The sequence below is a fragment of the Perca flavescens genome, chromosome 10, assembly GCF_004354835.1.
Source record: "Perca flavescens isolate YP-PL-M2 chromosome 10, PFLA_1.0, whole genome shotgun sequence".
NCBI lineage: Eukaryota > Metazoa > Chordata > Actinopteri > Perciformes > Percidae > Perca > Perca flavescens.
In genome coordinates, this window is record NC_041340.1 from 35,761,784 (window position 1) to 35,780,191 (window position 18,408).

General features: G+C 41.4%; 1 protein-coding gene across 1 annotated transcript in view; it reads left to right on the top strand.

Moving 5' to 3' along the window:
• si:ch211-26b3.4 (connector enhancer of kinase suppressor of ras 2) overlaps window positions 1–17,583 on the top strand; it is a 68,729-nt gene extending 51,146 nt beyond the window's left edge. Inside the window, exons 14-23 of the mRNA XM_028590047.1 lie at window positions 43–59; window positions 4,397–4,445; window positions 6,051–6,223; window positions 8,165–8,238; window positions 8,375–8,446; window positions 10,514–10,584; window positions 10,686–10,786; window positions 11,529–12,126; window positions 16,232–16,536; window positions 17,337–17,583. Of these exons, the coding sequence (XP_028445848.1) occupies window positions 43–59; window positions 4,397–4,445; window positions 6,051–6,223; window positions 8,165–8,238; window positions 8,375–8,446; window positions 10,514–10,584; window positions 10,686–10,786; window positions 11,529–12,126; window positions 16,232–16,536; window positions 17,337–17,546 (1,670 nt within the window). The 3' untranslated portion in view covers window positions 17,547–17,583. The remainder of the gene's footprint in view (window positions 1–42; window positions 60–4,396; window positions 4,446–6,050; window positions 6,224–8,164; window positions 8,239–8,374; window positions 8,447–10,513; window positions 10,585–10,685; window positions 10,787–11,528; window positions 12,127–16,231; window positions 16,537–17,336) is intronic.
• Window positions 17,584–18,408: the final 825 nt, after the last annotated feature.

The following is an 18,408-nucleotide window of genomic DNA, read 5'->3' on the forward strand; positions in this document are numbered from 1 at the left end:
ATTTTTATCTTTCTTATTCTCAATGTTGGAGGCAGAGTTTAGGTACTTTATTTTTTCATGTCATTTCTTAATTGGCCTTTTCACAGCAGATATTTTGACTTGTCACAGTAGGAAAAGCACAAGTGTTACCAATAACATTAGCAATGGCTCCTTTCTATTCAAGTGTCCCAGTAATTCAGTCTGACAGTGAGCCAGCATGCACAATACTAATGAAACTGAAGCAACTAAATGGAATTCAGCCATCATTCATTTTATTATTACCACCTGTGCTTTTCTTACTGTGAAATGTTAAACTGCTGCTGCTGTGAAAAAGGCCTATTCGTGGCACTAAAATCACCTTCAAGGCTTTAATCCTGACTCACTCACAAAACTTCCTTCATCTTACAGTGTGTGTCTTTGTCCTCTCAGAGGGAGACTATTTGTGTTTGCAGGATAGGTTGGGGTGTTCACAGTATCACACACGTTGTTTGTGTGCGTGTATGTCAGGTAGAGGAGACAAAGGAGAGTGAAGATGATCAGTGTCATTGCATGGCTGCCAGCTTCACGGATTATGAGAATGACACTCATGCCCCCCTTTTTTCACACACACACACACACACACACACACACACACACAAGCACACAGGAGTGCATTTGTATGCAGGGTAGCAATCTCACGATTTATTCTAACTCATCCTAATATCCCCATCTCCTCAGACACGCCTAAGTCTAAATAGCAGTTTATTCTGGACAAAACACACACACACACACACACACACACACACACACACACATTCTCACTTGCATCCACACATGCACGCAAACACGTATCCCTGTGAGTAGGTGCATGACACAGCATTGGCCAGACCAATTACAAGCTACTGACAGACTGTGCTTAAAACACGAAGCATGCAAACACACACACACACGCACGCACGCACGCACGCATGCGCACACACACACACACACACACACACACACACACACACACACACACACACACACACACACACACACACACACACACACACACACACGCTAACACCAGCCCTCTCTTGGTGGTGAGTCATATCTATTCAGTGGCACATAAAGTATACTATCCTGCACTAACAAGCATATGCTAACCTTAATGACCTGCTTGTTTCCTCTCTCTCATTCTCTCCGTATGATTCTTTTCTATTAACACAATACACCAACATTTTAGCAAAAAAACATATGAATTTACCGTTGGACAACATGTCTTTGCTAGCAGTCATTATTGCACACATTAAGGTTACCCTGAAATCATTCACAGCAGCACAAGTATTCGATCACTTGTGTTGCATGATGGTAAATTAATGATCATGAGATGATAGGCCCTGGTGCCAAAACCATTCCCAATGGTCCTCTGACCCTCTCCTGGGACCCTGGGGTCCTGAGCTTGTTCCCGGTAGGCCCATTCATTTAAAAGTGGGTCTCCACAAAGTCTTGATTAAATTATAGTCATCAGGAAGCAAGCATGTCATCAGCTGAAAAATGATCTTTTGGTTTTGGAATTGATCAAATGTGAAGCAGCTGGAGTCCTAAGGACAGGCTGGCAACCTTGAATGCATTATTTGATTATTTTAATAGTACTATTAGTAGTACTAGTATCTGTACTGTACTTTGTCTTGTTTATTTCCGTAGATTTAATTTCCAATCAAATATGTGACAGTCCTTTTAAATACATAAATTACCATTCAACAAAAAACACTAAATACAATACGCAGTTAGTACGGCACTAACGAGCTAAGGCTAGTGTTACTTTTTCTGTGATATTCATGTTATAGTTACAGTCTTGTAACATACTAATATACTGTACTGATTATACTTGCTAGTATTGTATTGAATTGTGTTTCCTAGGTTTTTTAATTGATGTAATTTGTCACATAAAGCAACTTTGAGCATTTAAGAAAAATGTTTTAAATGTACAGTGTTACAGCTTCAGTTAACAGATTAATGTATAAGGTATATCACTGTAAAGAGGGTAACCTGCACATTACTCATTGGGCCAACAATTACATGGTTGTGAAATGTCTTTTCAACACTGCTCAACTTTTATAAAGTGCATGTCAGCTATCAAGGTTTTCAATACGGAGAATAGAAATGCAAAATAAACCACAGATATACTGTACACAGCACAGGCAAAACCACAGAACATGATATGATAATTACCAACAAAGATGCACAGATAGAAGAAGTGTGTATGTGTGTGCTGCCCTGTAGGTATAGAGGGTTTTTAGAGGCTCTTTAATAGTCTAGTTATAGAGTTTTTTTTTTTTTTTCTTTCTGTCTCTCAGCGAGGTGCGGACACACTACGAGCAGACACAACAGACAGGTGAGTCTGTGTTTGTGGTTGTTTGTGGTTTGACCACATGCTTGTGATTGATGGAAGGACTTGAAAGAGCTGTTTGTGGTCACATTCAATCATGTCTGTCCTCCTGCAGGTACTCTGGCTCAGGGAGCTCAGGAGCCGCCTCCATGAGGAAGGTAGGAGAGCTAACAGTGCTATGACTGTTTTATAAATCGATAGTTCTGATGGTTTATTTACTTGATTTTTAAATAATGCGGTCTTTCTAGTATGTTTTGATTCAAACTGCATTTTAATGAAGCAACAGTAGCTTCAGTTACATCAATAATTAGAACACATACGCTGTTACATGGAAATCGAGTGTGTCCAAATAATGGCTAAACATACAGCCACAGAAGAATAGGAATGATACCTGAGATGAAATCCATTTGGGACTGTAATTATTAAATAAAAGATAACGGTCGGATGATGTAAATTGGATTCCATATTTAGGTTACTGTGACACAGGAAGTTGTCGTAGCCATTAGCCCTCGCCTCTCCTCCAAAGCACTATGAGTTGTATGCTACATACAATGAGTCAGCTCAATTATGAACAGATATTTATTCGGCTAGTTACCTAGATAATAAATTGTCAGAAGGTGTATTCAGCTGTGTTAATGGTGATACCTATATCCACTTAGCCTACTCACATGGTGATAATGTGCAATTCAGTTTTTTTTTTTGCTGAACATAAAATCATATTTTGTAACTTTGAAAGAACAAATAAAACACAAACAACGCAAATGAAAGTTTAATTCATAAGCAATAAAAGGCACCTTTGTTCAATTCAATACACTCAGTCTGGTATGACCATTAGCTTATGGTGGCTAATGTTCGCTACTGCTAGCTAATGTAAGCTAACTTACTGACTCTTTTGTTAAACTACATTTTAGCATTAAGGGTGCACTATGAGCTCCTGCATGGTTTCAGTGTGATTTCATTTTTGTCTCAAATGGTAGGCATCTCTCCTTGATCCGCTAGCTGCCTGCCCCCTGAACACACTGTGAAAAAATCTGGTCTCGGGACTCGAATCTGTTCGGTGTGTCCTGTGCCGTTGTCAGTCGGCACTGTCGGCATTCATTTTCGCCGATCTGACATGTTCAGTCGGCGGCAGGGCAGTCAGAACTCACCTGGAAATGGCAGGGGAATGAGCCTGACTAGAGTCTTTCAAAATCTGACGAAAATCTTTTAAACTGACCTTTGTTGATCTGAAATGAAGACAGATTCAGCAACTGCATGGCCTATTTCTCTCCTAAAATGTTATCAGAAACATGTTTCATATTGTACGATTTTAGTACAATATGAGATCGTATTCTGAACGGCCGCCATGACAGTCTGGATTGGAATTTCCGGATAAAACAAACCCATGTGACGCGTTCGTCCAATCTGCTGTTATGGAGGCGTATTACATCTCGTCTCTTTGGGTGTTCTGTGGCTTCTGTTTTCTTTGGAGCAACATGGGGAGACTGATCATTTCGACTGGCTTTTCTGTCGACGGTTGGCCATCTGGTTGGTATGTCCTGGCTTTAAGGCTGCTGCTCTAAAAGCACCCGCTCCCCACAGAGAGATGCCTACGATTTGAGACAAAAATTAAATTGCGCAAAAACCATGCAGGAACTCATAGTGCACCTTTAAATATTAGTGCAGAATTGTCACTTATGGCCACAGTGGGTCAATTTAATCAGCAATGCCTTTTAATACAGTATGAGGAAACATTTCTAAACTAAGTACTGAAAATCTTGAAACTTTTTGATGCATTTCAGGGTTGTCAAATGACTAAAAGTAGTAGCCTAGCTAAGGTGATGCAGTTACAGCTTGCAGACATACAGCTTGCATTTCTCCATCACAGGTTGTAGGTCACTTCCTGGCTGAGGCAGTGTTAGTATTGTGATCCCTCTGTGCCTGTAATCCTCTCTGCTGTGTGCCAGATAAAAATAAAAATAAGCTAAACATTAAACAGTGAACTCGCCGCAACCTCTCTACGTGCATAAACACCAACCTAGATATATATTTTCGAGCTAACATGTTTTTTTCCTCTCTCCCCTCTAGTCCTTCCATTACACCTCTCTAAGAACGAAAACCAAAAAGAGAAGTAAAGGTAGACACACTGGTGCATTTTCTCTTTCTTATGTATGACCTTTAAAGTTGTATACGTACTGTATGTTACCATTGGTAGCTCCAGAATGAGCAAACCTTTTAATGTGGTTCAATGTCAGTGTCTGAACTCCAAACTAAGCCTGACAGACTTCAGGTGCTGTGACTGACATGTACACTGTGGTGTGTGACTGTCAGAGGACGACAGCGCTTGAAATATCAAAAGGAGAGTTGATGCTTGATGGTATGACACATTGCTTATGTATGTAAAAAGTCCAGATGTACAGTACTTGATGAAAAGTAATGCACGCACAGGTACGATCAGAGACGGTTTAGAACCGAGATGCCCCAACTCAGTCATTTCCTGTATCTGTGTCATGTGGGCCGATTCTCCGACCAATCTCGCGGTGCGGTATTACATTCAATCTATCGCACCGTTGTGACGAAAAGAGAGCTGAGCCAGCTGAGGTTGAGGTAGTTCGGGCATCTGGTAAGGATGCCCCCTGGGCGCCTCCCTAGGGAGGTGTTCCAGGCACGTCCAGCTGGGAGGAGGCCTCAGGGAAGACCCAGGACTAGGTGGAGGGATTATATCTCCAACCTGGCCTGGGAACGCCTCGGGATCCCCCAGTCGGAGCTGGTTAATGTTGCTCGGGAAAGGGAAGTTTGGGGTCCCCTGCTGGAGCTGCTCCCCCCGCGACCCGACACCGGATAAGCGGACGAAGATGGATGGATGGATGGTGTCATGTGGGCTCCGCCACTGCTACGCCTCTTTAAGAGACATGTATCGATTCCAATGGGAGAAGTGAACGACAACACAGATTATGAGCGATTCCTTCGCACCATAGTCACCAATGTCAATATTGGACCCATTCGTCACAAGCCACATATCTCCAGAACATTCTGACACTAAAATAGTCATTTTCAGATGGACAAATTAGGAGGAAATTAACTTTGTTTGAGACCTGTTTTTGTCTCAGGAACAAACTCTCGTGAGATCTGGCAACACAGATAAGCTAACATCAGCTAACATTTGTGAACACCCTAACAAAAGTAATTTCTGTGATGCTACATATGTCCTTTAGCTCTGTAAATATCTAATATTAGCAAAAGAAAATGTTAATGAATTATACAAATATTACTTTTTCATCCATCCACACGACGTTGACTACACTTTCAAACAAGGTCACGCCCATTGAGGATACAGGAAGTGTGGACTATTTCATACCATTGGCACAGCGTGTTAATCACGCTATCTTTAGTAATAGAGAATCTTTGGTACATTTAACACTGCACTTGCAAAATATATTAGACACCTGAATGATAGTTTTGACTGATGTCATACTTTTTAGCTCATTCTATTCTTTAGCTTTGCAGATGTGTAAAAAACTAAATTTAGTTTGGAGGGATTCAAAAGTTTACATTAGTTTTACATAAAGAAAGTCTGTAAGCTACTGAAGACTTGATAAGTCATTTGGATTCAGCTTGTTAGTGCCAGACCGGAACCACTAGATAAATGGCTGGTCCTTTTATTACTAGTGTTTTTTCCTGATAAAATGCCAAATGCTATGAAAACGACTTTCAGTACTGACATCCTTTCCTCTTTCTGTAGGTTCCCTCACTAGTGCCAGTCGAAGGAGAATATCCTGTAAGGACCTGGGCCACGGGGACTGTGAGGGCTGGCTGTGGAAAAAGAAGGATGCAAAAGGTTATTTCACCCAGAAATGGAGGAAGTACTGGTTTATCCTCAAAGAGTCCTGCCTCTACTGGTACACCAACCAAAACGTAAGGAATCACATTCAACTGTCATTATACTAGTTTAATTCTGCAACACTATTTCTCTCTGCATCTTTGTTTGGTTTTTAAACAACTTTATTGACAAAATGAATAATGGTCAGATACCACCGCTTTAATTAAACATTAGGGGAATTAAAGGGACACTCCACTGATTTTATACATAAAAGTCAGTCTACTCATGATGGAGAGTATTACTCAGTGTGTAAAAACAGCTGTATAATTTATTCTGTCTCTGAAGGGAGCTTTCTAAAGTCTAACCCAGATGATGTCATCAGGGTTATCTTGAGTTAGGGTTGAGACTTTAAATATTTGACAAATCTGCGTTATAAACTGGGGACGTTGATTTTGAAAGATGAGGGCATTTAACATCTCTAATAAACGATCCTGGGATGTAGGATCCGGTGTTTTTGGAGCGTGACCCATACTAGGGACTTAAAATCTGAATATTACAGCTGCTGCTGCTTCAAATATGACCATCTTTTTGTAATCTGTTTCCCCAAGCTTTTAGAAAAGTGTAATACTAAATAGTGTACCTCTTTAAATTCAGATTAATTTAAAAATATTAAAATCTTACATCTAAACTAAATTTTAACAAAATAAATGACCATGTAATTGCAATGCCCACTTTTAGATTCCAGTTGTAGCGGATTTTTACGGAAAAAAAAAACAGAAAAAAATTAAGACTAACGAACAAATAATGTAACATTTAGCAGTTCGTTTTACCGTGTTCAGAAACTTTTTGCTGATTACTGTTGTCAGACAATCTCACAATGTGATCATTCATACAAAAATGTCATGATGGTTATATATGTGGAATCCATTGAGTGTTGCTCTTCATCACTTTGTTTTTATGTAACATCACCAAGCCTGCATTTGTGCTTTCAGCTTTTATACTAGGGCTGCAAATGACGATTATTTTAAATTTTTGTATTAATCTGCCAGTTGTTTTCTAGCCTGACAAGCCAGACCCACATCCAGATGTTGGGTCTGGGAACTCACCATTGGCAGGGCTCAATCCGAGGGGCGGGATAAACGGTTGTCCTTCAAACTCCCTCTGCACGCAATAGGATAGCGCTACAACCAACCAGAGCAACGCTAGTTGATAGATTAAACTTTTGCCGTATCCAGTCGGCAAAACTCCGAACACATCTTCCTTTTTTTAAGAATGACTTCAGTGCCGTTCTATACACGATGTGATTGGCCTGACCAGAGTTTGGTTTTTCCAGCTCGCAAGCCAACAGAGAGTTGCTAGACCCCCTGGCTGCAAATTACATGTGCTACTGCTAGGGTGCGTCTAGATTTCTAGGCTAGTTGTTTTCATGATAATCGATTAATCGTTCGGACTACAAAACATCACAAAGGAGTAATACATGTCCATTAACATTCCAAGAGATCAGGGTGATATCATCAAATGTCTTGCTTTGACAGACCAACAATTCAAAAGCCAAAAATATTCCATTTGCTATAATGTGAGACAAGGAAATCAGCAAATTCTCACATTTGTGAAGCTGGAACCATCAAAATAAAGTGATGATCAAAATAGTTGCAGATTTACTTTCTGTCGATCGACTAATTGATTAATCGACTAATCGTTGATCTGTTAAATGGTTTCAGAGCATTTTGACCTAACACAAACACACAAGTCTTTTGAAGACTTTAAGGGGTAGGTAAGATGTTAGGATTAATTAATTATTGGAATATTTGCAACAATTTGACCAAAAATACCTCAGTTTTATGGCTAAGATGGTCATATCTCATCCATCTTTTTTTAATTTCATGTGGTGAAAGGAGCCAATATAAACAACGTGCTGTTTTCATATGCTTGACTAGAGTACTACTATCCAAAATCAAATTGGTATTTCAGTATGTATGACATTTTGTGCTGTGAGTTGACGATGTACACCACTCTCCATCTGTCTCTGCCTGCAGGATGAGAAGGCTGAGGGCTTCATCAGCCTCCCTGAGTTCAGAATAGACCGAGCCATAGAGTGCAGACGGAAATAGTGAGTGTCCCTCACATGTCGCCTGAATTACTAATCAAGCACATTTGCTTTCATCCACACAACATGAACGCACACACACCTACCACGCATACAAAAAAAAACACTAATCAGTCTTCTTCTCTCCGACTGACTGCAGTGCCTTCAAAGCCTGTCATCCCAAAATCAAGAGCTTCTTCTTTGCCACAGATTGTCTTGAAGAAATGAACAGGTGAGTGAGTGGGCGTCTCTGTGAGTCTCTTGAGTGTGTGTTTGTGTCCTAATGTGGACAACAGTCAGATGCTCGGGACGTCATGTGTCCTTTTATGAATATTTTAGCTGAGTAAACCAAGTTTACACAAGGCCCACACAACACTGTGCATGAATAAGGCATGAGCCTAGCCCTCTGTTGTTAAATGTAAAACTGTGTATGTGTGTGTAAGTGTGTGTATGTGTGTGTCACGTGTGTGCTTGTGTGAGAGGCAGATCGTAGGGATATTTGCAGGAGTGCTATCTGATGAGCTCTAGTTATCCACACCTCTCCTCAGTGACACAGGGAGATAATTGGGGGAGAGTAATTAACCAGCTATATTTGACTTCCCTACTGCGCTTGGAGGTCCATGTGTGAAAGCGCTGGTGCACACATATTTCATGTGCATTTGTTTCTGTATGAATAACTGGGTGTTGGTACAGGCTTCAGAAAAATGTCCTAATAAGTCTTGACATTTTATCATGGCTTTTTGGGGCACTTACATGTGGATTTTCCTACCTTCTGAAGGCACTCACATTTTAAGTTAATACATTGTTCACAGTTGTTGTAGGAAAATGTAAGCAAGTACTTCATTAGCGACTTTTGGTGCGGCGAGTCCCTCCTTGATAGTTCCTAGCGGGGAGTTTTTTGGGAGTAAGATAGCATAAGAACTGAATTTAGACGCTGGTTCCCCTGAGTTCCTAAAAAGGTTCCTAGGATAGTTCTTGTAGTGAAAATTTGCTATAACTAAGGGCACAAAATGGCTTATGTAGACAGATAGATAAACAGAAGCCACACTGAAGATTAACTTCAAAGAAAAGACTAAACTGATGCTCAGTCAATCCTATGAAAAGACCACAATCTCAATAATGTCTGACTGCCCTACCCTGGCTCTCAGCTCATGTGTTCCTACTAAAGATATACATCTTAAAAAATGGCTCACAAATATATAGTTTTTTTTTTTTTTTTAAAAGGCTCGTTTAGTGTTTAGCAAAACGTTACTCAAACAGGAGGAAATAATGCTTTTGTTTGGGAATAATTTCAGCCGTGGATTAATTCACATTTGGTGTACTAGAAAGTATCTCTGGCAGCAGAACTGTGTATGTGGGAATGACTCCAAATGAACTACAGTTGAAGGAACATGTCACCCAGTGCAACAGTGTGGCCCACTGATGGGTGTTTAATAGTTTTTGGACAACAATGGAGATTTATGGCACAGAGGAATAAGCTACATCAGGCTAAGGCTACAGAGGCAATGCTTGTTAGCAGGATCAGTCTATTGTGTAGTTTTGGTCTTTTCATGGCATTTGTTGATAATAAGATATTTCTTTATCTTAAAGCAACACTATGTAACTTTCCCCACTTCAGTCCCCCTACAGGTTGGAAGCGGAATTGTCCATTACATTACATTGTGCAAGTTTGCCAGATCGGGTGGCGGATCTGTAGTTCAAATGAACTGGACAATGTAATGTATAGGACAATTCCACTTCCAACCTGTAGGGGGACCAAAGTGGGAAAAGTTACATAGTGTTGCTATGTTTGTTAATGTGGAAGTTGCCTCCTGTAGGATGCATTCCTAGTATGATGAGTTTCCTATTCCTCATGCACAGACTTGGCTTCTATTCTTAGTGCGAACTTATTATTAGGTGTCTGCAGAGAGTCACAGGACAAGCCAGGATCTGACAGAGGTCTTGGAAGAGGACAGAGAGCATGGATGTAGAGAACGAACGCCATCTGAGACTCACTGTTGAGACACAATGGGACAGAGGATTGTCACTTCTCTCTTTCTGCATCCATCTGTTTAATTATCTTGATGCTTTTCTCTCCTCATCAGGGGGATGGAGTCAGTTGGACAGATATCAACTCCACTTAAATTATTTAAAGTGAAAGTATTTTTTTAATTCATTACCTACTGTTTACCTAGTATAACCCATTGTTTTCTCTCCCCGTCTCTGCTCCTCCTCTCATCTACCCTCTGATGCCTTCCTTCTCCTTACTTTCTATCCCTCACCGTTGCGTTCTTCTTTTTCCTTTCCTTGTTTCCTATAGGTGGATGAACCGGTTGGGGCTAGCTGCTATTGGCTACACACCAGATGACAAGGTGCCACGCCCTGATGAAGGTGAGACAGATTCAGTCGGCTAGATCTTACTGAATTAACTCTTTCGTCCATGAATTGCTAACATGTACGGGTGTGTGTCTCTGTTTTTATTTTAATATCAGACTACTGGAGCGAGAGCGATCAAGATGAGGTCGATGGCTCGATGACGCTCAAACAGGAGGGACCCTCATCCCTCTGTGATACCTATCACCGCACGCCATCAGTAAGTACATGCACACACACATACTCAACATTTTCTTTGCAGTGTTTCATTCTGATAGAATAATTTATCCCTAAGAGCCCCACAGTTTTCTGGGCTGAATAGACCAGAGCTCTCAGCATTAATAAAACATCAGAGTGTGAGAGTATCTGGTTTGGTAAGCAGCCAAGACCATTGCTTATCTGTGTTCTGCTGCTAGAACTTCTTCACAATCTGGCCTCTAGGTGGCGACAATTGCCATTGCTCATCACATCTCTGAAAGATAACGTAACACTCAAACAGACTTTTACTTACTTTCAGACATTACATAATGTTTTCCCAGCTGAGCCATACAACAGTCATGTCAGTCATTCTGCCATCTCATTGCTTTGTTTGCTCTCATCTTTTGTTCTCTTTCTGCCCTTTATATATTTTCCTGTTCTTCTTTCTTCTCTCCTTCTACGCACCTCCTCCCTCTTCTTGTTTTGCGGGTCACATTTTCCTCGTAACTGTGCTCACATTTCACATTTTTTGTCAACTTGTGTCCATCCCTCCTCACTCCTCTCCAAACTGACCAACCTGTCCACCTCACAAACCCTTGGGCCTTCAGGCTAACTTCCTTCAGAGTTATGACCAGTTGCCCCGCTCAGTCAGCTCCATGAGCCTTATGCGCTCCACTCCGTCCCCACTCCCTCCATCGATGAGTGCCTCCACCTCCCCCATCCCTCCACAGATGGTCTCTTCCACCTCCCCTCTCCCTCTCCAGGTCAATTCCTCTAGTCCCTTCCCGGAGCCCAAGCATGGCCGACACTTCTCCAGCGAATCAACGCACTCCCACTCCTCCGCCGAGGATCAGCGTGGAGACGGCATGGGCATGGGCACGGGCACAGGCAGCACCAGTACCCACTCATCCGGCTGCCGCTCTACCCACCGTGAGCGGCGCTCCTGGCAGGACCTCATTGAGACCCCTCTGACCAGCGCAGGGCTGCACTTCCTCCAGACAGCGCCGGGGGAGAGTGATTACGGGGGCCTAATGGGGAGCATGGTTGGAGAGATGGGGCTGTATGGAGGGCTGGGCAGACAAGGCATCTCCCCGGAGAGACGCAGACAGGCCACGCTGCCCGTACGGAGACACCACGCCGCAGAGAGGGACAGGGAGCGCGACGGGCCCTTCCCTCTGGAGCGAGGTCCGCACACGCACAGCCACACACACCGACGCTCTCACAAGCAGCGCAGCCAGAGTCTGCCCAGAAACAGGGACCCCGTGCCAGGAAAGCTGTTGCACACCTCAGCTCATATGGAGGAGAGGAGCGAGGACGAGGAGGCAGAGGGGCAGGCTGCAGATATGCTTGAGGGTGAGGAGGGTAAGGACATTACACACAATCAAGTTTTATTCGAGGAGAGAAGCAGTAGTATGCACAAACACCTGAAACCGCATAAAAAAGTATCTCATCCTCAGAGGAAAAGACCCTTAAGTCAAAAATATTGTGCTATACAGTGCACTATAATTTACTTTATTAAATACTGTATTATCTCAGAACTTACAGTAGCCTACTGCAGAATAACTGCTGTAATATTAAAAATGCATATGTGAAGAGTGGGGTCAAAGTGGACCTGTGCAGGTTATGTTACACAGGATAATTTTGTCTTAAATGGCTAAATGTTATAATTCAGGCATATAGGAAATATTCAGATCCTTTACTTATGTAAAGTAGTTTTAAAGTTTTACTTATGTTAAGTACCAACACCACACTGTAAATATACTCTATAACAAGTAAAAGTCCTGCTTTGAAATGTTACTGAAGTAAAAGCATAATTGGCTAAATGTTAAAGTATAAAAAGGAAAAGCACTAATAATGCAGAAAATAGTCCCCTGTCAGTGTTATGTTATGAAACATGATATTACTGGATTACTACCACTGATGCATTGTCGACTGTTGTAGAGCAACTCTTTACCAGCTCATAAAATATACTGAACATTGTTTAATCAGCTTGATACTGTACTTCTCCTAATTTTATGAATATTGCTTATAGAGATAATTTTGAACTGATGATATGTTTCTGACGTCTGCCACTGTTTTGGGTCATTGATGTGATAATGCTTTTTTTATGATCATGTCTGTATTTTGATACCTTCATTAAATATCCAAGCCCACTTTGCAAAAGAAAGAGTTAAGACCTCAGTACTTCTCCACATATTGGGTTTTAATAAAGTCAGAGGAAAATAAAGTAGGAAAATAAGTATGTAAAGGGTAAAAGAATGCTAATAATATAATTATATATATATATATATATATATATACACTACCGGTCAAACGTTTTAGAACACCCCAATTTTTCCTGTTTTTTATTGAAATTCATGCAGTTCAATGTCTTATTGTACTCTGAAATGAAAGAATAGAACAAATGAACAATTTAAGTTAAAAAAGAAATCATGGAATCAATTTATAAACCAAAATGTATTCTAAATTTTTGACTCATCAAAGTACAAAAATCCTGCGTGATGAACCGAAGATTTCAAATTTTGATTCATCAGTCCATAACACTTCCATTGACGATGTTTCTTGGCCCAGGCAAGCCTCTTTTTCTTATTCTGACGTCTTACCAATGGCTTTCTTGCTGCAACTGGACCTATCAAACCTGCAGCTCCAAGTCTTCTCTTTCCAGTTGAAACTGAGACTTGCTTATTACGACCACTATTAAGCCGTGCTTGAAGCTGTTGTCCTGTTAGCCGCCTATCACGCAAGCTGTTGACTCTCAGAAACTTGTCTTCTGATTCTGTTGTGGCTTTGGGTCTGCCAGACCTCTTCCTGTCAGAGTTTCCCCCCAGTTTCTAAGTGCCTTTTGATGGTGAAGAATACTGTACTCACTGACACCTTGACTTTCTTCACAATTTCTCTGTAGGAAAGACCAACATTCTTAAGTGTTATGATGGTCTGTCTCTCTTCCATTGTTAATTGCCTTTTTCCCGCCATTTTTATGGCAACACACTACTTTCTGCAGTACAATACTGTTCAAATAATGCTCACGAGAGTACAGTACCACAGTGTGTTCCAACAATACTTTTATACAAACAGAGGGGGTTGTAAGTAATCCAGACCAGTGTGAACACCTGTGGGAATTGGTAGCACCAACTTTCAAAGCTTGATCAACCTCCATTGCTGCAGAACAGCTTTACAATGTTTACCCATTTCTTGTTCCCTGAAAAAGGCCTTTTTGTAAAATACTGAAATGTACATTATTTTTCATATTTAGGTAACCTTACTTTTTTTTTTTCCCTCAGGCAGTTCACCACTTACCTTTGTACCATTTCAAGCTATTCATTGGACTTGAACTGCTAAAATTTCAATAAAAAACGTTGTGGTAGTGTTGACCGGTAGTGTATATATATATATATATATATATATATATATATATATATATATATATATATATATATATATATACAGTGAGGAAAATAAGTATTTGAACACCCTGCTATTTTGCAAGTTCTCCCACTTGGAAATCATGGAGGGGTCTGAAATTGTCATCGTAGGTGCATGTCCACTGTGAGAGACATAATCTAAAAAAAAAAAATCCAGAAATCACAATATATGATTTTTTAACTATTTATTTGTATGATACAGCTGCAAATAAGTATTTGAACACCTGTCTATCAGCAAGAATTCTGATCCTCAAAGACCTGTTAGTCTGCCTTTAAAATGTCCACCTCCACTCCATTTATTATCCTAAATTAGATGCACCTGTTTGAGGTTGTTAGCTGCATAAAGACACCTGTCCACCCCATACAATCAGTAAGAATCCGACTACTAACATGGCCAAGACCAAAGAGCTGTCCAAAGACACTAGATACAAAATTGTACACCTCCACAAGTCTGGAAAGGGCTACGGGGAAATTGCCAAGCAGCTTGGTGAAAAAAGGTCCACTGTTGGAGCAATCATTAGAAAATGGAAGAAGCTAAATATGACTGTCAATCTCCCTCGGACTGGGGCTCCATGCAAGAGCTCACCTCGTGGGGTCTCAATGATCCTAAGAAAGGTGAGAAATCAGCCCAGAACTACACGGGAGGAGCTGGTCAATGACCTGAAAAGAGCTGGGACCACCGTTTCCAAGGTTACTGTTGGTAATGCACTAAGACGTCATGGTTTGAAATCATGCATGGCACGGAAGGTTCCCCTGCTTAAACCAGCACATGTCAAGGCCCGTCTTAAGTTTGCCAATGACCATTTGGATGATCCAGAGGAGTCATGGGAGAAAGTCATGTGCTCAGATGAGACCAAAATAGAACTTTTTGGTCATAATTCCACTAACAGTGTTTGGAGGAAGAAGAATGATGAGTACCATCCCGAGAACACCATCCCTAGTGTGAAGCATGGGGGTGGTAGCATCATGCTTTGGGGGTGTTTTTCTGCACATGGGACAGGGCAACTGCACTGTATTAAGGAGAGGATGACCGGGGCCATGTATTGCGAGATTTTGGGGAACAACCTCCTTCCCTCAGTTAGAGCATTGAAGAAGGGTCGAGGCTGGGTCTTCCAACATGACAATGACCCGAAGCACACAGCCAGGATAACCAAGGAGTGGCTCTGTAAGAAGCATATCAAGGTTCTGGCGTGGCCTAGCCAGTCTCCAGACCTAAACCCAATAAAGAATCTTTGGAGGGAGCTCAAACTCTGTGTTTCTCAGCGACAGCCCAGAAACCTGACTGATCTAGAGAAGATCTGTGTGGAGGATTGGGCCAAAATCCCTCCTGCAGTGTGTGCAAACCTGGTGAAAAACTACAGGAAACGTTTGACCTCTGTACTTGCAAACAAAGGCTACTGTACCAAATATTAACATTGATTTTATCAGGTGTTGAAATACTTATTTGCAGCTGTATCATACAAATAAATAGTGAAAAAAATCATACATTGTTATCATACTTTTTTTTTTTTTTTAGATTATGTCTCTCACAGTGGACATGCTCCTATGATGACAATTTCAGACCCCTCCATGATTTCCAAGTGGGAGAACTTGCAAAATAGCAGGGTGTTCAAATACTTATTTTCCTCACTGTGTGTGTGTGTGTGTGTGTGTGTATATATATATATATATATATATAATCTCCAAAAGGAAAATCAACCTGCAGTAACCCCTGTTACAATAGTATTTGTACTAGGGGTGCACAAACCAAAAAGTTTGGAAACCATTGGGCCTCATGAACATAAAATGTCAGAAAACAGTGAGCCCAAGCCCAAGTTGACATCTTCGTATTGCTTGTTTTATTCAACCGGCTGTCCAAAATACCAAAATAGTCAGTTTACCATCATAGAAAGCCAAGAAAACCAGCAAATATTTAATGTGTTCCCTTTTTGCTGAAATAAAACATTGCAGATTCATTTTCTGTCAATAAACTAATTTGATTAATCAACTAATTGTTTCAGCTCTGTATTAAACACATCCAAATGAAGCTCATTGTGTCCTTCTAGCAGTGAATCTGACTCTTACCGGTCCACTCCTGGGGGTGTCAGACCTGCGGGAGTTGAGAGTTGAGAGCAGAGAGAGGAGGATGTCGGATGGAAGGGAGCGGCGGGTGTCAGAGGGCCGCGAGCCGGAGCCATTGGACGGGCTAGAGCAGCTGTACCGGGCCCTGGAGCAAGCCAACGTTACAGTCCTGGGAGACCCAAGACCCTGTAGCAGGCAGGAGTTTCGACGCTGTTACACGCAGAGAGCTAGGGACCCTCTGCTCAACGACAGGCTGCACCGGGTCCGAGCCCTCCGCAGCACCTTGAAGGTAGCACAAACAGAGGATTTTGGGGATATACAGAAGAATTAAATGTGTGAGGATCGGTGGTGGAAGAAGTATTCAGATCTTTTACTTAGAAGTAGAAGTACTAATATCACACTGTAAAAATACTCTGTTACAAGTAAAAGTCCTGCATTAAAAATGTTACGTAAGTAAAAGTATGTCAGTATCATCAGGAAAATGTTCTTCAAGTATTAAAGTAAAAGTACTCAATGCAGAAAAATCCTTACATTTTAGAAACTGGAAACGATCCAACCAGTTGTGTGTTTAATGATCTAATCATGTCAGCTGGACTTGTAGGCCGTTATACTGTTGGGCAGATTATAATAAAACATTGTATTTTATAATCTGCATGTGCTTTGTGTGCAAAAATCTTAATTTGTAAAGTAACTAGTAACTAAAGCTGTAACAGATGAATGTAGTGTAGTAAAAAGTCCAATATTTCGCTCTGAGATGTAGCGGAGTAGAAGTAGAAAGTGGCACGAAAAGAGTACATTACTTGAGTAAATGTACTAAATTACCTTACACCACGGGCTGAAATAATCTAAACACTGTAATCTCCACCCCCTCCCACCCTCGTATTTCACATGTTTGTCCTGTCACTAATTTGTAGTTATGTTTTTATGTCTCTGAACTGTTATTTATTTGTGATTGAAAATCTTCAATAAAAAAAGGCTGCATGTATGAATGAAAATAAAGAAATCTTCTTTTTTTCCTAAAAGAACATTCCACCACTGGTAAGGGATGCAATGTGGTAACTCCCCGTCGTTTCTTTTGCCCCCCCTCAGGCCAAAGAGTCGGAGCTGGCAGTAGTCTGTGCCCTCCTGGAGGAGCCTGGCCTGTGCTCCCAGACCTTCAGAGAGTGGAAGCAGTGGCACAGTGAGCTCTACTCAGACATCTGCCAGCTCAGCCCCGGCACCAACGGCCAGGACGACCTCTCCCCGCTGGCCGCACCTCTCATGACCCACACACACTCCTTCATTGAGACACATGTGTGAGAGAGAGAGAGAGAGAGAGAAGGGGAGCAAAGACTGAACTGATACACACACACACACACACACACACACACACACACACTAACAAACACACAGAGCTCGACATTAGCTCTCTCCTGATCACGACTCTGAGCACACACTCACACAAACACTCACACACACACACACGCACACACACACAGGAACACACATTGTAAGATGTGTAAATATCATAGATGGGACAGTCTGAGACCTGCGTGTATGAACTTTTGATAATCCTGAGGACCCCACAGGGTGCCTATTGCATGCCTGAACAGAAAGCATTAATCTTCCTTTGTCTATGGAACTCAGCATAAACTCCACACGCTTGTCAAGCAAAATGGAAAAAAAGGAGACTTTTTAACACGTTTTTGTTCCTTTGTATTTACTTGGTTTTGCTAATTTTTTTCCCTGTTGATTTTAGGGGGCAGGGGGAACTATGTAGCAGCAATACAGAGGAGAATCCTTTTCACCACAGCACTGTACTTTTGTACTGATGAACTTTGCACCCAGAGCCACCAGTTCTCCCCCTTTCTCTCTCTTCTATCTTTTTTTTTTTCTCTCACTGCATATCTCGCTGATTTACAGGGACCTCACTTGTTATTCCAGGCTGATCTGACGGGACAGTGTTGGGAAAGTAAGGGCAGTGACTTTTAGTATAAGACTGTGAAAGGTAGCCATCAATGCTGGTTTATCTGGTTCCCTCTAGGAACTGATGAAAACCAGCGTCACGAGCATTGAGGAACCATTGTGCTTTCTAGATAGCACACTATTTCAAACTGTGAACTGTTAAAAAAAACCCACAATTTTAAGAAAGTTCCTCTGATAGAGTGCATTTCTACGATTC